The 24,864-nt window shown below is 41.7% G+C and overlaps 2 protein-coding genes across 5 annotated transcripts in view; both read right to left on the bottom strand.

The window, feature by feature from the left end:
* Positions 1-24,864, bottom strand: part of LOC310864877 (lissencephaly-1 homolog A-like) — a 296,805-nt gene that overhangs the window by 40,776 nt on the left and 231,165 nt on the right. The window contains exons 2-3 of one of the 2 annotated variants that reach the window (XM_083773697.1): positions 19,729-19,835; positions 6,350-6,722 (exon numbers count right to left, since the gene is read on the bottom strand). In XM_083773697.1, the coding sequence (XP_083629823.1) occupies positions 6,350-6,381 (32 nt within the window). In that variant the 5' untranslated portion in view covers positions 6,382-6,722; positions 19,729-19,835. Of the gene's footprint in view, positions 1-6,349; positions 6,723-19,728; positions 19,862-24,864 lie in introns of those variants that run through there. The other variant, XM_083773696.1, reaches the window with a different exon arrangement.
* The window catches only part of cluha (clustered mitochondria (cluA/CLU1) homolog a), a 42,871-nt gene continuing 39,983 nt past the window's right edge, over positions 21,977-24,864 (bottom strand). For all 3 annotated transcript variants that reach the window (XM_083773563.1, XM_083773565.1, XM_083773564.1), the window contains exon 27: positions 21,977-24,397. In XM_083773563.1, the coding sequence (XP_083629689.1) occupies positions 24,268-24,397 (130 nt within the window). In that variant the 3' untranslated portion in view covers positions 21,977-24,267. The remainder of the gene's footprint in view (positions 24,398-24,864) is intronic.

The raw sequence follows: 24,864 nt of genomic DNA, 5'->3' as shown, positions 1-24,864 counted from the left end.
CTCTTTTTTTGGAATACAGTGTTCTACTTCTGCTTCAAAAATAACTATTGGGCACTGGGACAGCAGAGTGTGTGTGTGTGTGTGTGTGTGTGTGTGTGTGTGTGTGTGTGTGTGTGTGTGTGTGTGTGTGTGTGTGTGTGTGTGTGTGCGTGCAGCACATTGCATGTCACAGTAGACCGAAACAAATCATCACATCGTCATATTGAACCACAAAAACATTTTTTCCGAAAGGTCAGGAGGTGCTAGAGGAAAGGCCATGGGGTCACATCATGGGTGCAGGATAATGTTGTTTACAACCAAAGTGATGGATGGACCATTTGTGAAAATTTGTCTGACCAGTATACAAACCATGATCAATAGCCTGACCGGTATACAAACAATGATCAAACTTTAAATGGCACACTGGTCGCGGTAACCGCAGAGCCATCTAAAAGAAGAGTTGCGAGGGGGCAGAAAACAGCCCGGTCACGTGGTTCATGTACTCGCGCCAGCCCATAGACTTCAATGCATTCCGTAAACTTTCGGTTATCCCCATGCTCAATAGAAGTCTATGTAGAAGAGCTGCCATTGGACTGGCCCCATGAAGTGAACAGAGTTTGCATAACTCGTGTCTTACTCTGGTCTCGCACCTTCCTACCTACATGACTGCCTGCCTAAATATGTCCCAAACTGCCCGCTAAGGTCTTCCACTGCTGGCCTGCTCGCTTTGCCTAAATAAATGGCAACTAAAAAATACGGGGAAGCAGCTTTTTGCTTCTACGGGCCGTCGGCATGGAACAAGCTCCCACTGTACCTTCGTCAGGCAGCCTCTGTAGACATTTTTAAAGCTCAGCTCAAGACCCACTTCTACAAAATTGCTTTTAATTGATCCTTTATTTTTATTTTTTGTTATTCATGTCCTCACTGTATTGCATTTAATACTGCTTGTTTTTTTTTTTATGTCGTTGCCTTGCTTTTCTTTTATTCTCCATTGTTCTGTAAAGCACTTTGAGCTGCATTTCATGTCATGAAAGGTGCTATACAAATAAAGTTTTATTATTATTATTATTATTATTATAGGTCTGGGTCAACGTGTCTTCACTGCTTCATTTTCTTAACTGCACCGATCAAAATGGCTGCCAATTTTCCCACCAGGGCTCCAGGAAGCCGACCGCTGGGGGGTGAGTGGCGACTGGAATTTGGGTAGTGCTTCATGTCGAGAGCGTTATGAGGATAGAGTGCCTCAGTGCCAGTAGCCAGGCCTACAGACAGCTCTCACATGACATGGCCCAGTGGGCCAAAACACTGGTTTCCTGTATAAGTTACAAGGCTCGAAGCTTACGTAACAGAAGTGGAAAGGAGTAAAAGAAAGAAATGGAAGAGCTTGTCGTGAATAGAGTGGAGCACAGGAGATTAGCATTCCAATAGGACTCTCCATACCAACGGCCTCGGTGCGCGAAGCTAATCTAACAACACAGAGAAAGACATTGTTGGGAATGACAAGTGCCTTGTCATGTGAGCGATACTGCATTCTTAATGAGTGGAAGGGACAAGATAGAAAACACTAAGGATGTCAAACGACTCATATTTGGAAAATCGATAAATCGAAGCAGTTGAGAACGCAACTATGCATTCCTTTAAGCAATACAACTTCTGCAGCTGCATCCATATGTTTAGAATTTTCATCAAAGCCCAATAATAAAATAATATCTTTATTTTGTAAAATAAAGAGGAGGAGTGGTGCTATTGGCTATGTCCCAACTCTCAAGTGTCTGCAGCCTGTCACGAGACCCGTAATGAACCGATACGGGACGCACGTTGTTCCGTTTTATAATGGGGAACAAATACAGTACGATTCTGACGGTGTGATTTATTTGACAACTCCGTCCTGCTCTCGGACACTCAGTCCTCCCAACGAGAAGAGCGCTCACTGCTCAGAGAAGAGCGGACCAGTCAGTGAGTTTACTTTACTGCGTGTGTGAGAGTTGCCAGTTTGTGAGAGAATTAAGCATTCAGGTCTATGAAAACAACTACTAGGCCATTTGAAAATAGCCGATCTACAAGCTCACAACGCGTCACGTAGATCTGCTATTTTCAAAACAATCATGGAATTATTATTATTTTCTTTTACAGAATGTGAAATATTCTTTGAAACATTTTACCAACAACACAAATCTTGTATGGGGGTTCCTGGCACAAAATATGTCCAGATCCTTAATCCTTAGGTCCTTAGTTCGACAAATACATTAATCTGGAGGTCCTTGACATGAAAATGTGTGGGAATCACTGGTTTAAACAACATTTGGAAACAAGCCCAAATAAGCAACTACACTTTAGAAACAAGCCCAAATAAGCAACTACACTTTAGAAACAAGCCCAAATAAACAACTACACTTTTAAAAACAAGACCCAAAAAATGCAACCTGCAACTACAATTATTTACAAGCAACTTTACAGAAAAACAAGTCACTTATAATAAAACAACACTGTGTGTGAGCTGTGAATCTGGGGGCTGGGAAGCTGCAGCCATTGGCTCATAACACGAGCACACGACCAATGGGACAGCGCATCAGTGCAAAGATACCCCCCCACCCCACACCCCACACCCTGGGTCGATGGGGTCTATTCTGCGTATATCTATTCTACGTCCGAGCATAGACATGGCAACGCCCCGCCTGCCTCTGATTGGCCTACCGACAATGCCCGTCTTGCCCCAATGGTCCCACCAGACTGTCCTCCGAGACACAAAGTTACTCTGTGGTGGGAAATAATACAAGTACAAGAGAATGACAGCTTGGCACGCGCGACAGTAACTTTTATTTTAATAATTTAATAATCATTAATGTGTCAAATCGAAAAAAGGTCTTCGTTACGCCCTCCATATTATTATGGTAAATTATGTGTGAAAAGTGGGAGTGATTTGGTGCAGGCAGTGTGGAGCTATGACAGTGTGGAGCTATGACAGTGTGGAGCTATGACAGTGTGGAGCTATGGCAGTGTGGAGCTATGACAGTGTTTCTGTCACACAGACACACGGACACACATTGTTAGAATTATAGTATGATTATACTAAAACATACAAGGGAGGCCCAGGCCGTAGCGTAACGGTCTGGGCACCGGACTGGTGATCCAGTCGCAGTGTGCCGCGGGTTCGACTCCCGGACCCGACACGGCCTTTACTGCATGTCATCCCCCCATCTCTCTCCCGTTTCCTGTCAGCCTACTGTCTGTCCCTTCAAAAATCAATAAAAGGCGTAAGCCGCAAAAAAATATCTTACAAAAAAAAAAAAAAAAAAAAAAACATACAAGGGAAAAGAGACCTTTTACAGTACAATAATGTTTCAAGTTTACACTGTACACATGAAAAATAAACGACATAGTTTGCCTCTTCTACAAAACATAAAAGTTACTGTCGCGCGTGCCAAGCTGTCATTCTCTTGTATTATATTGTATATATTATGAATTTATTTCCCACCACGGCACGGAATAACCTCGCGGGAGACTATCCAACATACAGTATAGCTATCCACCTCTGAGGAAAGTCTGGTGAACACTGGCAGTGTCGGTAGGCCAATCAGAGGAAGGTGGGGCCGGGGCGCTACCATGTCTATACTCGGACGTAGAATAGATATACGCGTCAATTCTATTCTCAAACCACAACATGACAACCATGCATGATGTGTCGACCGGCACAGTTAGCACTAGCTACTAGCTATTAGCTAACTAGCTATTAGCAGTAGCAGCACAGGAGTGTCACACACAGACACACGTACCTCCCTCATTTGGAAAACATTTGAAACAGCAACGTTTATAACGTTTTATAACAAGCCATTACAAAAATTTAAATAAAACACTACTACTAATAATAATAATAAATATTTATTCGACTCGCGGTGAGCATGAGTCAAAAATCAAGTCGATTTTCAACTTTTTTTCACATCCCTAGAAAACACCATTCCTAAAGACAACTCGGCTCATTTAGTCATTTCCAAAACAAATAAGAGCTTGATCTACATCAATGAGATTAATTACTTGCGCAAGCAGAGCGCGCAAGTAATAATTTCGCCCGGTCTCTTCCGCCGTGACAGCTGTCCCGCCATTCGATGTTTATGCAGAAAAACATCAAATCTGTGCCTGTTTTGCTGGGACCAAACGACCACAAATTACCATATCTCTTACGTCATCACGGTTTTTGGTGCAAAGTATTTTTTGCACCAAAGTGTTTATATGCATAAAGTAGGTAGGTAACAAATAGTTACACCTACAGCGGTCGAAAGTACTTGCGCGCTCTGCTTGCGCACTAGTTGGCCATTTATGGCCTACTAGTGTGCAACAAGCAAGTATGCACTCGATAGAGTGAAGTTCTAGTTACTTAAAGATTTCTTACACAAATACATGCTCTCTGATATTATGAATGTGAACCAGCCATGTAATTTCAGTTGTCGCACCAAAGCACTTCACTACAGAGTGCTAATTAAACGAGCAACCGTTGGCGTGTTTCTTTCCTCCAATCTCCCTCCCTTTTGTCTTTAACCATCTTCTGCTCCACCTCAGGGGTTAATTACAAAGCTCTCCGACTCAGGAGGGCTGAAGCTGCCCCATTATCAGCATCTCTATCACATTTTCCCCTTGATCCAACACACATCACTTCACTGCACAGCACATGAGCAGATATCGCTTTGTCTGTGTGCCAAACTTGGTTGCCTACAGCGGACGATAACGTCAACAGATTTCAGAAATCTGGGACAGAATTATAATATATACCTGTATATCATCTCTGCCGTGTCCAAAACTGTTACTTTTTCTGGGGGTAACCAAAGCTTCCAGATGTATGTATGTATTTTCACTCTCCACCCTTCATAAAAAAAGTGACAGCGGGTGTTTTTCTAATGAGTAATGACTATAACCTTTTTGGGGGCAGACAGGGGGAGGATCAATACATTTGGGCTGTGAGCCCCATGGGATCTTAGGAAAACGTATGTGCTTATTGATTGATCATTGATTATTTTCTTCTTCTCTAAAAAGGCGAGATACAGTTAAATAACTTAAATATGTTGCTCTGTATGTCTCTGAATCAAGTAGTTTAGCACAAACATGGGTGGTTGATTTGCAAGGAGGAGTCAAGAGCTCTATTGTAGCATTCAAGTACTCCCCATTTAGCTGCTGGAGCACAGGTGTATGAATCGACATAGCTGTAGAAAAGATATTCCTACAAATGGTCTCCTGTGGGCACTGTCCCAGACAGAGAAAGGTTGATAATAAAGTCGATTTTCTACTGATTTGTCTCACTGATAAAAGCCATTTCAGTATGAAAATCTTGGAATATTGTGTGGCTTGTGACGATCTGATCCAATATTTAGTTCAGGGGCTAAAGAATGGGTCTGAAGCCGTGTTCACGTTCCCATTGGAATGAATTCCGATATCCTAAAAAGGCGGCTACCTACATCACACAAACACTGGAAATAAACCGGAGATGGCATGTCTTTCTTTGTATTTATTTTTGTCTTGGGCTACACCTGATTAGCTCGAAGCCTCGAACGGCAGTACATAGAAAATCAACCAGAACAGGACACAGGTCTACCACGTTCTGGAAAGCCTGGAAACTCAAACTGAACAGGACACAGGACTAGCACGTTCTGGAAACCATGGGCAGTACAGCTAAGCACAAAACCTATTGTTAAGCTCATGTAGGCTACCAACAGGCTTATAAATGACATTCAGCAGGCTCACTGATTCGGTCATTATTGGTACCAAATACAATACTCTGGTGCAATGCGGTTGCCAGCGGCTTGCCTCGTCTTTCCTTCTCATTTGATTACAGGTCAAGAGTTAGAATAACTGATGCTATTAACCCATTCTGACCGGGCACCCATTTTGGTGTCGGCATCATGTCATGCTTTAGCTATTTAAAAATAGCAGATCTACAAGCTCATATCGCGCCACCGAGTGGCGCGATACGAGCTTGTAGGTCTGCTATTTTTGAAAAATCGAAGAACGACTGACATTTTTTTAATCTGATCTCAGGTCAGAATGGGTTAATAATGAAACTGTCAGGATGTAATAGACATTTTTTTAATCTGATCGCAGGTCAGAATGGGTTAAATGTACCGGGTGTGCAAAGATATCAGGAACAAAGCATTCTAGCAGAAAGTACTTGTACTTGTGAAAATGAACCAAAAATAGCCAAACTACGTGTTGCACAATGACGCATTGTGACTGTGAGCTATATAGATCTATTTTCGGTGCATGATAAGTATAACTGACACTTTAGGTGTTGGTTCAGTCTGCATTTGTTTTGAAGTATGGCTAGTTCTAGCTTAATTATGACATGTAATGCTTTTTCCCCCAAATACAGTTTACGACGACTTACAGTTCATCTCGTTGCCGTTGTGACAGCACCATGGTGACGGCGCAGTGTGGGCGGGGCCAGGGAGGTCAGGTGATCCAAAAAAAAGTGGAAGGGAAGCGTGCCGTGCTGGGCAGCTGCTTGGCTCTGCTCCCTCCTCTGTCAGGAGATGATGATGACGAGCGGTCAAAATCCAACACTGGACCAGATGTCCTAAAGTTCTGCACTCCAGTCCAGTGGTTAAGTTAGTTTGTTAGGGTCCAGTTAAAGCTTTCAGACTTGAAGGAAGGGAGGGAGGGGGGACACCACAGGACTCTGTCCCCCAACTGGCTCACTGGCTACAGGGACAAGAGTGGATAGCCTGCAGAACCGGTCACCAGCCAGGCCTGCACTGCATCTGGAGAGGACAAAGGAAATAGAATAGAAGGTCAGTGACAGCGTTAAGTATGCATGATGACGGCATAAAATATGAACGGCTGGATGATGGATGTAGGTGAACATGCTCATATAGGCCAAGGGAGAGTGTCATCATCTTTCACCGGTTCACATGAGAACGCAGGCATCTGGACAGATGAAGCCTCTTTTTAACCGTGAACACTTTCTAACCCAGGGAATTTTGGGCCACATGAACACTGTTGTGATCACTTATTGACAGTGCAAGACAGTAAAATACACTTTATTGCTTTTATGTCTTATAATTGGCCTGCTAATTTGAATAATACAAGCAGAGGATAAGTCAATACTCTTATACTTATAATAAAACCTAACAAAGAAGGAGTCAATAATTTTATAAGAATAGTAACAATTAAAAGTAAAAAACAAAAGTCATGTAAATTCTGAGAAATTGTTGTTTTTTCAATCAACTGAACTCAACTAATCACCTCAATAGCCTATATTGAGGTGATAATTGGTCACAAATAAGGGATGGCCCAGACCCTGGTGAATGGTTACGACGACGTTTATTCCACACAATGATTGTGTGGACACACACCAGGATGTATATTGTCTACTCTAGCCAACAGCATACAGTTCCCATGATCCGTTCGATCAGATGTTTTATCTCAACCCATACGTCCCACTTGTGCTTTCCAGTCACACACAGCTACCTAATTCCTACTCTGACAGTTAAAGCCTGTGCTGTCACCAGTCTTGTCACAGCTCTGGCCGACGCCTACAGTACAAGGAATTCTCCATAGATACACATGCAGAGGGAAGAGGTTGACCCAGATTCTCGCAGGCAGCAGCTTCACTTCCCACCTCACCAACGGAAAGGAGAAAACAGGACACAGACACAGCAGTACAGCCATGGAAGTAACGGCTGCTTTTCGGTTCACAAAAAACACCTCTATTGTTTACAAACACAGTTCAGTAGCCATGCTGATGATGGCACTACACTATCTATTCTGTCACCGTCTGGAATAACAGTAAATTATAGTTTATTTGTGTTGTGTGTGCCATAAATGTATTAGTTTAATTTAATTCACCAAAGAATATAAGATTTTCAGCAACCTGTCGCAAAGACAATTAGTATTGGTCATAATTCAATATGAAAGTGACTGTACTAGGGAAGTGCAGTGGCAGATACATCTGTCTAGACAACAGGCTGAAGACTGGGAAACACCCTAGAAACGGCAAGGAACATTCAATGCATTCCTCTTGCTCCTCAGCATATGATAGATGGCACACAGGGGACATTAAACTATGCTATGAAACTAAGCTATGAAACTAAAGCACATTTAGTGTCATTATTCAGAACGGTTACTGTCTGTATAAGAAAAGAACACAAAACTATAACTACTATTTAAGTTAAATCCAATTTAATTAATTGATTATTAAAACAACTAAATTGATGGCCCGGATGGCACTTAGGCTGCGAGTTTGCGTCCTGATCCAGACAACCTTTGCTGTGTGTCACTCCCCATCTCTCTCTCCCCCATTTCCTGTCAGTCTACTCTACTGTATACTATCAAATAAAGCAGAAAAGGCCCCCGAATAAATATCTTTTAATACATTTAAAAAATATGCCTACGATCTACAAGCTCACAAATGTGTCAGAGCTTGTAGATTGGGCTTTTTACCACCCACACGTCACCAATTCCGTTGTACTGTCTGTAATATTTTATTATTTCTTAGATAAAAGAAAAATCATGCTTGCCAGTTTTTTGATTCACTGAAAAAGTTATCCTTTCCTTCTTAGTACTGTATGCTAGACATATCCAAATCAGAGAGGTAAGCCATGCCTACCCTGTATGACATAATGTATCCATAACAGTAAAACAAACAGCTATGCTTTGCTTATCAGAGGTGGACTTGACACTTTGATGGTGCAGCAGAACAGAACAGGTTATCAGAGCCTTGGCTGCCCTGGGCACCAACGGACCTCTGGACCCTGATAAACACTTAACAGGTCCACAAATACAAAAGTCAAGTTGTCACAAGGAGCCAAGGAAAAGGGGCACAATGCACATACCGGTAATTGTTCCGTTAATTATTCAATTATCAATTTTATATTAATAATAAATCATTTCCTATTCCCCTTTCCCTGTGTTTTTTTTCCCCCATATAGGACGGTGATGGCAAATGGGGCTGCATACATAATGCTGTTACGTGAGGGTGAGGGCCATGGGAATTTCAAAGCAAAGTGAAAGTCAAATCAAATGCAGGGCAGAACTATTCATTGAGATAAAAAAGAGCCAATGATTCAACAGCAACAGCATTGCAAATAGTTCTCAAGCCAACTCTACCATGGAGAGAGAGAGCGTACGCTCTATGAGCGAGATTAGCTTTTTGAGTGAAGCCCTGTTTGGATTGGAAATAAAAAAATTGGTCAGTAAACAGAAGGTTTGTGGAAACTCGAGACAAAGTTGTATCCTGTAGTGTAAAAGCTAAGAGCTACATGAGGGAACATCTCAAAAACATGCACGCACGTGAGATTGGCCAGAGGTCTCTGGGGTAACTCATCCATAAGGCCATGGACTGAACCTGATCCGCACCACGACAAGAAGCTTGCACGAAAACACCGACTACAAGTACAAATTAAAGTTAGTCAGATTCAGACAAGGAATTCAATTCTTAACCCATTCTGACCGGGCACCCATTTTGGTGTTGGCATCATGTTATGCTTTAGCTATTGAAAAATAGCAGATCTACAAGCTCATATCGCGCCACCGAGTGGCGCGATACGAGCTTGTAGGTCTGCTATTTTTAGAAAAATCGAAGAACGACTGACATTTTTAGGATCTGATCTCAGGTCAGAATGGGTTAATCAGACCAGTGTGTGTCCATGTGGAAACCTCGTATGAATCTGATCTCAGGTCAGAATGGGTTAATTAATAAATTGCTGACCATGATAACAGGTTGACTCTTGTGACATGGGTGAAAGGGGTGCCTGCACCCCTACCGGAGGCCAGATGCATCAAGCATGTACGTACACAGTACTACTGTACTCAACTACTCACAAGCTATGAATGAAAAGGAAGCGTGACGTAAGGTGTGCAGTGTGCACCTCTCCTGGGAGTAAAGACAATGTATTCTGGTGGTGACAAAAAGCCATGAGAAATTGTAAATTGTAGGAGATCATACTGAGAAAATATGTGATCACTCAGTGTCGTTACGTAATTTAATTCACTACTATATTGCCCATAATAATTACGTGTAATAGCAATTCATCTTTAGTTCAGTGCACAATTTCCCTGTTCCCCGTCTCTAAACCCCCCCCCCCCCCCCCCCCCAGCACACCAGAGATCATTAAGCATTGTCAAAACTATTCTATTATCAACCAAGAGTGCAGTGGTTGCGAACGCAGTGAGCCACTTACTATGACAGCAAGGGCTGAATGTCTGTGTATGTGTGTGTGTGTCTGTCCCGCTGTTACACCACCCGCCCACCACCAGAGGGCGCAGCTGTAGCACACACACACACAGGGCGCAGCTGTAGCACACACACACACACACAGGGCGCAGCTGTAGCACACACACACACACACACAGGGCGCAGCTGTAGCACACACACACACACACACACACACACACACACACACACACACACACACACGAGCTGCGTTCGCTTCCCGCGTTTGCGCGTCTTACTTGTGGTATAATGCAGTATGTTAATGCTGTGAAGGGGCTTTTGCTCACATTCTCTGTACACAGCATTTGATCTCCATCAACAATATTTCTCTACCTGACCAGGACTGGCTGTGGTGCAACGATGTATTAAATCTGCTATGAAGTTGATATTTCCCTCCCTGCTGTTGGTAACTGGTAGGACCCCCTGTGTGTGTAAGACACCCCCCTGCCTATGTCAGCACATCTTATCTGTGCACTTCAGCAGTAGGCACACGGTTTGCACCATCATACAATCAGGGTAATTGGCTCAGCAGTAAGAAATGAAATAAATAACAAAATGAAAGCCTTGTCTAGATGTTCAGGGACACTGGGCTGGACTGGATGCAGTAGTCTTCGCTGCATTCCTATAAATCTACCAACTGATGGTTAATAAAGGGGATGCGTCTTCCTTTCATCGATTCTCATGTCTTTTGTATTGCCAGCGAAAATCAACACAATGGAGGAAGCCCATTTGAGAAAATAGCAATGAATGCTCCGAGTGTTGGCATGGACGTTCTTCAATGCTGTTACAGTGTCGTTAGTCATGAAGACAACAGTTTTCACTGGACAACTGCAAAAACGTCTCTCTGCTTCTCTTTGACAGTTTAACAGTGGGAGAGTGGAAGGCCATGCCAGGAATTCTAATGAGCCTTGTTCATAGAAGTTAGGGGTGTGTGTGTGTGCGCGTGTTGTGTGCGCGCACACACACACGTTTATGTAGCTAAGCATAACACAGAAGTAGAACTAGGCCTAAATATTTCAAATATGGATTGACTCACATGGTATTCGGGGCAAAAACACTGGACCGAAACCATGTAACTAAAACAGGAAAGCCCCATATTAGAAAACATCTGGGGAATGTCATGTGTCAGCAAACGTTTCACAAGAGTGGTTGTCAGAAAAGCCCCGAAGTCTGTGGGAAAACTGAAACATGGAATATGAAAGACCTGATTGACATTCAACATCAACATGAATTAAGCTTAGAATCTGTCAAGATGGCAAAAATAACCGGCGCTGCATAAGAGACTCGTGAAAATGTAAGGCGCTATCAGAGGTTTGTGGTATCTCACCAACAGACATGTATTTGCGAACGCAGTGAGCCACTTACTATGACAGCAAGGGCTGAATGTCTGTGTGTGTGTCTGTGTGTCTGTGTGTGTGTCTGTCCCACTGTTACACCACCCGCCCACCACCAGAGGGCGCAGCTGTAGCACACACACACACAGGGCGCAGCTGTAGCACACACACACACACGCACACACGCACACACACACGCACACACAACCACACACACACAAGCTGCGTTCGCTTCACGCGTTTGCGCGTCTTACTTGTGTACACTACTATGATAGGCCTTCAGTCTAGAGACCCTAGGCCCTGGGATTTGAGATATCATATGATATGGCATGATGACTTTGATGGCATGATGCCTTTCAAAAACACAAATGGTCCAAACATTAAAAAAATAGCTCAGATTTATTATTATTGTTTTACAGAAACTGTATATTACAGATTAGATTTGTCTTTATTTTCCACTTGGGGAAATGTGTCCTTTGCATGTAACCCATGCTACACGTGACACATCCTACGGCGCAGTGAGCAGCTACCCTGCAGTGCTCAGGGCCCAACTGGAGTTGTATTGCCAGTACCTTGGTCAAGGGCACTGGCAGGAGTACCTTGCATGCGCGTGTGTATGGCTGTGAGGCAACAGTGCTACTAAGCAATCATCACAATAACGATAGAGGCATTTGGTCTAACATTTTACAAACATTCAATAACTTGACGTCACCTCTGATTCCAAAACATAGCACTTGGCGTTGAATAGAGGATGAGACCCTGACAAAGGCATGTATAGCCAAAACACGTTGGTCTGTATTTTAATAATCTTTGCCATGCCGTTATAATAAAGGCTTTCACTTGACTGGAGCAGAGTCCCTTGGACCTCTTTTTATTTTTACATACTACTTGGCGTTTTTGGCTGTGGACCAAATGCCACTGACTCCAGCAAGGGAAATTCAAGTGACCTGATAGGAGTGTTTATTTTCTGCTGTTGACTTCACATCTTGTGAAGTCACCTGACTTGGATGCTTGGATGCTTGACCTGACTGGATACTTTTGATTCATAATCCCCGTCTTACTTCAGCAGACAACAACAATCAACATCATGAAAGGCGTGCCATGCAGGCACGTGTCGTGCGCAAATACAGGTCACGGTGAAAATCCTTTCAACCTCTGAAATAGAAAGTTCTATTTGTAATCATGCAAGGCTGATTTCTTTTAGTAGTAAGTGCAAGTGCTGGAGTGACTGGAACTGATTAAAAGAAAGCATGCCACAATAATGCTGTTATAACTGACAGCAGACTGAGCAGAGAGACCCACCATTGATGAAGTCAAGAAGAAATGGCTTGACCTAAAATTACGTTTGTAGAGTAGACTGAGACAAACTATTAGAGAAAGCCAATTTGCTGCATGTGCAACAATTCCAGCCTATACTACTTTAGCCGTTATGTGTCAGCAGCAGCACCAGCACAGTCCAGCACCACTACTTTTTAAGACACCTGCCTATCACGAGTCGTCACCAGCATCACACAAACTAGATGCAATATTAGCTACATTTCAGATTACATAAAAACATGATTCGGGTTGCATTATTTCTTAATACTACTGATTTGAACGGGAATGTGTATAACTTAACTCAAGCCCCCAGAGCGACTGGGAAACATTGAAGCTGCCCAATCCCTACTGGCCAAAGCTGGAACTGCAGGCGGGCGGTTTTGCTTGTGCATGTACTGTAGCACAATCAAAAGAGCATGCAGCTGGGGTTTAACACAGAGCGCTCCTTCATGAAGCAACTTCCATTGACATGAATAGTGAGGGCGGGGCTGTCCGCACTCTAGTATATATTTAACTCTATGGTATAACTAACTACCATATGTATTTGTATAGAGGGTATGCGGCTATGCGCATGACATCACCACCATACGCGGAAGTTATGCGGGAACGCCTACTGAGTGGCAAAAAAACGAATTTCTGGCCTTGACAGCCATACATTGCAAACATAAGTCCTACCTGATTGTATTAGATTATGTTAAACTCACTTTGTCACTCGATTTGCAATTCACTTTATGCATGTGCATACCCTCTATTCCATTTGTTGTTTGTGTTATTGAGCATTCTGCCTGCAGTGTCCAAGCAGCAAGCATCCAATGGCCTTTCAGCTTGCCTATAGGGAGCACCATGCACTCTTGACCTTACCATGATTATAAACAGAAGTCTTACTGACACATTTTGTTGTAAATGAGGTTGTTTGGCACCACCCGCGTAGCAGTTCTATAAGTAGAAGCTAAGACATCAGTGTATACCTCCTGCATGTTTGTCCAACCAATTGGAGCAATTAACCGATTCCATGCAGCTACCATAGGCAGTATTGTGAGGGTAGTGCCAGTGAAATGCGCAACAAACAAAGAAGAGCAACCCTCATCCGGCCGACCCGGAAGTGATGAGGCAAGTGTGAGGTATGGTAACAATATCCAGCTAAATACAACGGATATGCCAAGTCCTCTGTTCAAAAAGGTTAAATAGTATTTTAACCCATTCTGACCGGGCACCCATTTTGGTGTCAGCATCATGTTATGCTTTAGCTATTTAAAAATAGCAGATCTACAAGCTCATATCGCGCCACCGAGTGGCGCGATACGAGCTTGTAGGTCTGCTATTTTTTTTAAATCGAAGAGCGACTGACATTTTTAGAATCTGATCTCAGGTCAGAATGGGTTCATCAGACCAGTGTGTGTCCGGCGGAAACCTCGTATGAATCTGATCTCAGGTCAGAATGGGTTAAACAAAAAGGGTAATAATAATAATAATGAATTTTATTTATATTGCACTTTTCATTCACAAGGAATCTCAGAGTGCTCAGGGTTCAGACTGAACCCGGTAAATAGGCCTCTGTATATAGGCTCACTCACTAGTCACTACAGACACAGCGATGTTAGTCCACTCCAGACTGAGAGCACGATCCAAGCATGTTATCTGGGACAAAAATGTGCATACAGACAAAAACACAGATGCACATATCTTCATTGGAAGATATGTGACGGATTTACCTTACTACAAATTGCTATATAATATGGTCAAAAAATGTTTTTATGAGCGAATAGAATCATGCCATATGTAAAGGGTACCTTCCTATACAGATTAATGGCTAGCTATTCTGTAAATGTTTTCCAGCAAGTATCTCCAGAGCAACAATGGGGTGCTCTGGCAGAGGTTTGAATGCACCTAATGTAATCAATTCCACAAATGATGAAATGGGTTTCATGATCTAGGCTCTCCATCTGCATTTTCCAGCCATTAAGGTTGGCAGTTCTTTAATCAGGTAATACAGCTTGGTAGTGCTGGCCAATAAGCCTAAAGGGATAATGAAGACAAAACAATGGTCTACATGTCTCAATACTGTGCATTTGCTCTTCCCTTTCTTTATTTGACAATTCAATATTGTCATTATTGTGCCTCCATGAATTTATTAATTTACTTGATTCAGATGTCTTCCGTTGTTTCTTCCACATGGTCAAGACGCAGGTCAAGGTTAAAAACAGGGTCAAGGTTGAAAACAGAAGACAATTTCCTATAAATTGTTTAGGCTACATTCAAAATGAGAATGTCAATATCTTGATGTGCAATTCTTTCAAATGATTCATTAAAGTGTACCTGCAGCTACATTAAAGAAGACAATGTGTAGCCAGGCAAAAGTAAATGGCTTGTGATTACAACGCATAAAATAAGCCTCCTTCGCAGTTCACACTGTAGTTCTACTGCATGACAACAGCATAGGATCTAGCAGCAGCACACACCAAAGCACCAGCTCGTAATATAATATTTCGGCTCGAATAGGCAGAAAATATATCACCGAATAGTGTATGCAATTAATGCATTCAAAATGTTTTATGGACCCATAATAGTGATTATTATTAAGTTAAGTTTTGCCATAAACATTTATTTTGCCATAAATCAGGTAGCTTTAAGATACGGCCATGACAGCAACGGTAGGAAAAATATATATAATATTAATCATATTCGGTTTCTGGCCAACTGTTGCCTATATTCGGTATCGGCCAAGAATTTCCCTTTCGGTGCATCCCTATATATATATATATATATATATATATATATATCTTGCTGACTGCTAACAGCAGTCAGGCAAGTGCAAGTGCATGTGGCCAATAAAATCACAGCCGCCCCATCATCGCCACTGTCAGGAGTCCTTTGAAAGAAGAGGGATGATTTGGAGATCAGAGCACAGATCTACCCAGGGAGTACTCTGGGAGGAAAGGGTTGAAGGAGCCTCAGGAGTATATGCCATGCCAAACCACAGAAAGAAGCTAACAACACCATTATGGCTGGATATTAGCCTATTTCAATCATACGTGCAATTGACGCCGTGTATTGTGTAAGCCAAATAAAAATGGGTAAGTCCGCTGAAAATCAAGGAAATGCAGGTTTTGAGCCATAACCTAGCTATACCAGTAGTCAGCAAGACAACCAAATTTTACTTTCCAGTTGACATATAATGGAAATTGCACGCCGTGTTCAAGATTTGAGGCATATTGTTCAAAACGGACCAATCCTGAAAACTTTGGAAGGCAATATTAGCCAATGGGGATGGAATATGGGGAAGCGGACAAGTCTGTGTTGAACATGACTATAGAGATAGTGTATACCAATTTGCCAGCGTGATGTATGGATAAAATGTGTACGAGTAATATGTTTTGCAAAAACCGACCTCATGGTGGCGCTATAACAGGCTGCACCAATGGTGCCTGAGATTAGCCGCTATTAAGACAGACGAACGGATGGACATACGGACACACGGACGGACGGAGTGCAAAACATCCTCTCCCCATGCCTTCGGCCTGGTGGAGACAACAAAGAGCATCTAAATACACACACTGTGGCTGAGGTCAGGCAGCTGCGGGCATCAGGTCACTACTAGCCAGCCAGCTAGCCAGGGCATTCAAAGGTCAGCCTCTGCTGCAGCTGCACTCACTGTCCACTCAGAAGTGGAGGAATAACATCACATGGACATCTGCTCCTCTCTATGCCTGACATGGTGTTAGTGCCATGGCAATGTGACCTCTCACTCTTATTGTACAGTACACTACAGATACACATGTAGGTAATAATTTCATCAATTTGACGTGGCAGCAGAGATTGACAGAAAGGAGATTAAGGCAAGCTGCATATCATGGATATTATTCACAGATGGAATAAACAGCAGCTGAAGGCAATAACATTTTCATACAGGAGTTGCCCATGCTGGCATGCAACATTAAATATGCCCACAATTAATATTACCTTAGCTGCCACACTTACCGGTACACCCATCTGTCAAAAAGATAAATTATTCAGTTTGTATAGCAAACTGTTATTTTCAAACTCACCAGGAGCACCAATAAGATTTCTGAACTGTACAGAGAAACACACAAACAAAAGAGCATGGTGAAAGGTGTTGGATGTCGTTGGTGCGTCTAGGCCTTAGGGGGATTAAACATTTAAATACAGCTTGCATTTTAGGGACCCACCCACAAGCGGAAAACAGTTGGCAGTGAAGGAGGCTACTGCTCCTCATACATACATACATACATACATACATACATACATACATACATACATACGGTATGTACCATAACCTAACCATTTCACAGTCCAAGTAGTATGGATTACACTTTACAAAGGCACAAGGCCACTTCACCTTTATAATAGCATTCTCCACTGATTCCTGCACTAGAACAAAAATCCATAATACCATATCCCAAATTAGGCCATAACAGTGTTATTTACTATGAAATCGTACGTTTTTGTCCATCAGTGTACTCACTCAAAAATCCCCAAAGCCGTCCAGGTCTCGTGACGTCACATGACATCATCAGGGATGGAGATCCTGATGTCATAGTAAATGCTACCTGCTGTCGCATTTAGACTACTTGCCAGCCCTGGGAACATATTTTCAGATGGGGGTCGGCAGCCAAATTCATACAGATATTTTTTGGGGTCCTTGACATGAAATATTGAGAACCACTGATATAGAAACATGAGGTTTTTCAGAAAATTGTCATAATTTAGAAGACATTTTTGGTTGCTAAATCTTTCACATGTCAATCTTTCCCATGTGCTACAACAGTGACACCGATCAAAGCACTTTTATCACAATGACAATCCATCCTCTTCTAGTGTGTTACCATCACTGACTGAATATACTGCAGGAACTGAGCTGCAGGAGCACATTAACACAATTCGACCATGAACATTGCTTATTGAAATCTGGTACCCTAAATCTTGGGAGTGACTAGGAATGCATGTTCAACCATCTGACATCTGTTAATAATCAATGGGTTGGGTAAACTGTAAACATGTCATGTCATGAACATGAAGAACACTTATTTTCTGAACAGCAGCCAGAATCCAGGTCAGAGCAACACAAATTATGCAGGCACCTTTACTTTATGCACCCCGTTAGGACATTTGGAGAATTCAAAACATTCTCAAGTTCAGTCTTTGATGCTGGTTGAGTTACATTTTCTGAACATCTTCACAGTCTTAAACATTTCCACTTTGTCTTTGTATTGTGACACAAGTGCCAATGACAACCTAAATGCAGTTCAGTTACTCTCACGCCAATTGGTTCAGAGCTCAGACATTTTTCAAAGAGTTGGGCTTTAACTAATACTACCGGTACTATGGTATTATTCAAATAACATATTACAACAAACATTGAGATCAGCAGACTGCAGACAGAAAATACGAGCAGGCCTTTACTATTCAACCCTACAATGACCATCTTACCTGAAGAGAGAGCGAGAAGAACAATTTATCTTTCTCTTCAACGACAAAATTAAATCACATGACTGTATCTGTCTGAATCAGCTACTGTTGTTAGTGTACACACTGTAGACTAGAGCATAACCCTTTCAGGGGTAGCCTCAAGATAATAAAATACATAAAAGTCATCAGATCCAAGGATTCTGCTTTGGTTGTTTTTGTCATAAATAATATCCACAATCAGACGCTGGTCGTCAAACATCTTAGAATTATAGACTATTGTACGGCACGCATATATGCAGTAAAATGCTCAATATATCCAGGGTTGGAACAAAAATAGCACAGTGTGGACCTGAGCTAGAGCAGCAACAAATACGGACACTGACAATGTATTCAATGAGCTCCACCCTGCCTTTCAAATCCTCCTACAAGCCAACCAACCACATGAACTGAAGGCACGATGATGCCTTGAATATGCTTCATCTAAACAGGATAGAGGGAGGGAGAGAGGGGGCAGCTCCTTGACACTGACACCAAAATGTCACGTCAAAGCTGGAGTTGATGACATGTGTCACTGTCATCATCATCATCATACAACACATCCATCTGCACTCATGTTTACAGTAGCATGTGTAGGACTGCAACACACACACACACACACACACACACACACACACACACAGTTTTCTCATTTCTGTCGTGAAAAACAGTTAGCCACCTGCTAACTTTGTTTTGCATTGCTGATGGGATGGTATAACATTTTGATTATCGATAAAAAACATATTCAACTTTAAGAAAAGAAGTGTGGACATCGATCTCCCGTCGACACTTTTAAAAGTAGATAAATACGAAGATTGAACATGTTCTGTCCAGGACGGTCGCGCTAAGTCTCATGATTTCTCGTGCCAAATTCTATGGGAAAATGCCTGCCAGATCAACAAGCTCACCGCGAGTCGCTTCCACGACGCGCCGTGAACTTGTAGATCTGCTATTTTCGGCTAGGCTTCCGATTAGCTTTCAGGTTTAACTTCTTTATCTTACGTAACATCAGCCATCTATGCTAATGAAATCCAACTAGAACCAAAACCAGCCCCCAAACCCCACATTCATTTACCTCCAGCTGACCAGCTCTTAAAATATATAAATACTAAATATAGGTCATGTCTAAAAGCCGGTCTAAAATGACTCCCAGGCCCGCTATCACGCATATCATATGATTGTACAGTTAGCATAAAACCCTGTCAAGCCGTTACAAACATCGTAAACATGTTACGTTGTCATGTACACGCCTAAATATTTCTCTATTTATTATGATGAGTTCTAACTCCTGTACAGTTTTGGCCGCCATTTTGAGACAGACAGGGAGAGGCGCAGCAGCAGTAGAGAGAAACATTACAGCCAGTACATAACGTCATTGTATAAACCTACATTTATGCAATAGAACAACGCTTTAGGGCTCGTAAAACTACTCAAACTCACCCTCCGGCTCGTCCTGAATCACCCGAGAGCTGTGAGAGGCCGACAGGACAGGACGCGACAATAAGGGGTCCTAAAAAGGATGATCTTGTGTAGATCTGTGCTCTGCTCTGCTTGCTGTGTGTGTGTGTGTGTGGCGGACTCACTGTCTGTCTGTGTGGGTCTTTTTTTCCGCCTACCGCATTCAGCCTTTAGGATCAGGCACGCGCACCACGAGCTCGCTCGCGCTCTTCGTGGCGCGCGCACGCCCTTCTAGCGTCATCACAATGTTATTATCATATCACCATGTGAATAATAAAAGTTGTTCAATGTTATTTTACGATTTATTGTATTATGTATTTACTATTTTACTTACTGATATGTTTTATGTATGTATTATTTGCTGTATACATTTGTGTGCCAGTGCCACTTATATTTAAGTTTATGTGACATTATCTCCATATGGCGCACAAATAAATGAAATGTAGTTAAGAAATGAATGTCATAATTTATACCATTATTGTACATATATAGGCTTCAGAACTGTTCAATAGAGCAAATGCCTTTAAATAGTAGTGGGGTCCAGCCAGGGGGTCATTGGGGGGGGGTGGGGGGGTCTAGGGGGTCCGTCCACACAACAAAATTACTAACAGATTAATTTAACATTTTTCTCCCCCACCGGCTAGAAGTTTCTCTCCTGTAAACTCAACTACAGTAGTCGTTGGATTACTGGCACAACATTTTCCTGTGGGAGTCCGCACGACCCAAGTCATTTCTATTTGGGGTCCTTAAACATAGTAGGCTAATGTTCAGAACAATTGGGAGCAGTGAGATATGTAGTTTTAAAATAAGTAAGTAATTCTGACAGACACTGCTCACAGTTACTGTGTTCCGATGAAAGCAAGAATGCATCCATTCATAATCCATAATTATTCATATACATTTAAAGTGAAACACAGGTTAAAAGGATCAGCCAGTTAACATAAAAGTCAAAACTGAAATGTTAAGTTTTCCTTTGTTCATTTTTAATACAAAACAAAAAAATAATTAGATAGTCATTTTGTAAAGAGCAACAGACAGGTACCACAGCAGGGGAAGCAGACTCAAACACTATGTATATAGGCCTGTGTAGTGCAGTTGAGAAAACAGAAATATACCCTCATATACAATCACTGTTACAATGCAAGATGAAGAGAGTAGAAAGTGCATACAGTAACTTCAGTTGTGTGGTGCCAAAATAATGTTTTAGTTTTTACAAATGTTCCTATGAAATTGTGTCTGGGAAAATGTCTCTTAAATCTGATTTAAAAAAATCTTGTAGAGGGATGATAATCATTCATGTATCAATATGTTGGATGAAGGGAGATTTGAACACCGGCAACTGTGAACAAGCAATATTTGTAAAGTTACTTGTTCATATTATATTTCACTTACATTCCATATCACTTTTGTCCTTGAAAACATTCAGTGCATTCTCAATACAATTAGAGGGAACGGGCATTGAATTATCAGCAAACTGAATTGGTAACCTTTCCTTCCCTTTCATGAGTAAACCACAGATCTGTTCAAATGTGTTAAACTGAAACAGGAACTAAACCTGGAACACCTACAAATCAGCTTCAAGTATGCATATCTATCACATTTATAACAAATGATAAACTGTAGGCTATAGCTGAAGACTATGGCAATACAATTAATCACAGAAAAGAAAAATCTGACACAGAATATAAGCAAAAGGAAAAGTTTGATTACGCTTAGTTTATTCTAACATGAACTGTCTGTCAAAATACCTAAACAGATTTATTTTGGGATGTCAACATATTCAAGAAGCAGCGCCCCTTTGCAATTTAGGGTTAATGTTCACCACCATTGTTCAAAAATCAATTAGGGGATAGGCACATTCTCAACCCAATTGAAGCGCACCAGTTCAGGAGACAAATTGCTTTAAAGTTTAAAACAAGCACACCGACTCTAGTGTGCCACCCCATGGCCATTACTGGTAGAATGGACCCGAAATGTTGCATACAAAGAGGTCCACCTGTATTTGGATAGAAAATGTAGTCATACTGCACCTCAAAACAAATAACCTACCCAATACCATATTATGAAAAATAATTATGGAAGGAAACCAAACAAGCCAAAATCAAGCACCCTTAAAATCAGCAATGGTTTCACTACCGTATCACTTCGAGTCTGAAGCAAATAGGCACAAATTACACACCAGTATCTGCTATAAATGCATCAAATTGAATCATCAAGACACTCACTGTACTAACTGTTCACTCCCCTCAGTCATGGGAGCTTGCCATTTTTTAATTTTCACAAGAATCGCTTACAAGGAGCCAATGCAACCAGTACATCATCAGTTCATCTTTTACACGCAAGTAAAAAGCTGCAGTTCTAAAAAATATAATTTGCAGCACCATCTCTAATGCTTTAATCACAATAACATTTTAGACACGGCAACAACTTAGAAACAATGCGAGGGAGCAACACTGCATGTATTAGGCGCACACAAAAACTGTCCTTTTTTTCTATTTCTTTTGGTACATTACATTGAAGCAGCCCTTCTTTAGCCATATTTTGGTGACCGTGTTCTGTTCTGTTCTGTTCTGTTCATGTCCAAACGGCACTTGAAAGTGCACTAAATACTGCTGAAGAAAAAGACACTCCTGGCTCGGTTTCTGCTATAATTGCAACCCAGAGGATGAAGCGACCAAACAATGGAAAAACTCTTGGAATAATGACAACAAACGTCAACAAATACAGCCAGTCTAGCATACCGTCTAAAGGGTGAGAAGTTCATACATAAGCAGATTTACAATATTGCCATGATTGTTATTTGAATAAAAGCCATCCTATGTATGTATTCTTTTTACTACATGTAGAAAAATAAAACATTTGGATAGTCATGGCTCACCTAAAACTTATACAGCAGCAGTACGACCCCACAATCCTGGCCAACAGAATTTGTTTTGGACGACACCAAGACAAACTGCCACACACACACATACATATAAACATACATGCATGTATTCTTTCAAAGTGGAAAAATAGAAGATTGAACACAGCTACTAATATTATACTGTGTATATAATAGTTTGTTGGGCAGAAACTCCAGTCAAACTTATCTTTTTCTTTTCATAAATTAATGTACTACTTGATCATACTACACAATCACAGAAAAGCATCAAAAGTAGATCTACTACTTTTGTTGATTTTGTATTATAATCCTGAAAAACATCTTTGAACATGTATGAGGTTTCCACCCAACAGATGATATATTAGTACACTTTTTTTTGAAGATAAATCTACTGCTAAAGCCTAAGCTGGACGTTTTTAAATCTGCATTTTCCATTAACAGTATTGATCATGTACCTGTGTGAATCCAACACTATATAGATTTATACACCTTTTCCACTTTCATAAATTTTCTATAAAACAGACATGGCTTAAATTAACTGCTAACTGACAGACCTTAAAATGGCTTCTTCTTCTCCTGTGCATGTTTACAAAAAGATCATCCGTTTTATTCACTTAAAACGTGTAACAAAATCAAATGATCAAATCGGTTGAAAAAAGCTCACAGACGTCACCTCGCCTGTGCAGAAACAGGAAGCATAGGCGCACACAAGTCACCCACCCAGGATCAAACCATATACACACAATTCTTTAAATTATAAATAAATTCATGTAGACAGAAGAGGGGAAAAAACCCTAACAGGATGAGAAGAAGACGCTCAAGGAAACCAGTTATTGAGAAGGTAATTTCAATTCTGAAGCCCCCCCCACACACTCACACATGCAAAAATCTAATCATGTTGTGACTTTTCTTGGTCTTAGTGCACAGTAGAAGTTACCCCTGAGTTCTGAGACAGGGTGCGTGTGTGGGACAACCCAGAGCACCATTTCTTTAGAGAAGGGAGAGGAGGAGGGGGGCGTTAGCCACAGTGAAAGACTAAGGGCCTGGTATCTTAGAGACTCTTTAGAGTGGAGGGGCAAAATGTGGTCCTGGGCTGTGAGTGCTTTAAAGAGGAAGGCAGGGTGTCAGCGCGCGTGTGTGTATGGGAGGTTGGGGGGATTGAGAGTGGATAAGGCTCTGGTATACAATGTCATGGTCATCCATCCTTGGTCTCCCTTTTACAGCTGTGTTCACTCTCTCACCCTTCTCATGCCAAACATACGTACATTAAAGCAGCAGATAGGAAGTGACAATCATTTTGATCTGTCACAAAGTTCTTGGGCCTGGGTTTTGTGTTTATTTATGTTATCTTTTCGTTTTAGATTGCAATTACTTTGATTCTATATTATTTTAATTTCCCGCTCTGTCCTCTCTTTTCCTACATTGTAGGACAACTGTGTTCCTTCTTTACCTCTGTCAACAGTTATTCTACAGATATTTCTCTCGAACCGCCCTGCGACCCTTTCCTTTCCCCCGCCTTGATTTAATTGTTGATTTAGACAACTCAGTTCTGGGGTCCACAGGCTCAGTGAGATGGCCATTTGCATCGCCGCTTCCCCCCTTAAACAGACAAGTAGCTACACAGTACACACGGAGGGACATTAATCGTCGATGGGGATTTTGTCATCCATTTCCAGTGAGCTGTCCTCTGTGAGCTCTTCACTTCTCCCCGACTCCTGCAGTTGCTGTCGTCTTTGAACCTCTGCCTTCAGATTCTCCAGGTCTTTTTGGCTGGGAGGAGACATACAGCAATTTACAATTTAGGCATTTAGCAGACGCTCTTAATCCAGAGCGACTTACATTTAAGCATGGGAATACATCACATAAAAGCATTTATCATGAGACATGCGTAAGCTAAGAAGGTAACAGTGGAATATCTATATGATGAAACTATACATACATTATACATAATAAACTATACATATTCACTACTATGCTATACATATGTACTATGGCGTGCTATGACTATATACAATACAATTATAGTGCTGTCTACATAACATGCTATAAGTCTGTGTCAAATGCTATCTAAGCCAACAGAAATGCTATCTAAGGGGTTAGGGTAAGTGCTATGGGCCATGATGGAGTCTGAAAAGGTGGGTTTTCAGGCTACGGCGGAAGATTGGGAGTGATGCTGCAGTTCTGACTGCAATGGGAAGTGCATTCCACACTTCCACATTCCAGCAGGGAGGAGACAT

Source organism: Protomyctophum parallelum, assembly GCF_964188405.1.
Source record: "Protomyctophum parallelum genome assembly, chromosome: 9".
Classification (NCBI taxonomy): Eukaryota; Metazoa; Chordata; class Actinopteri; order Myctophiformes; family Myctophidae; genus Protomyctophum; species Protomyctophum parallelum.
This window is presented reverse-complemented; position numbering and strand designations above follow the sequence as displayed.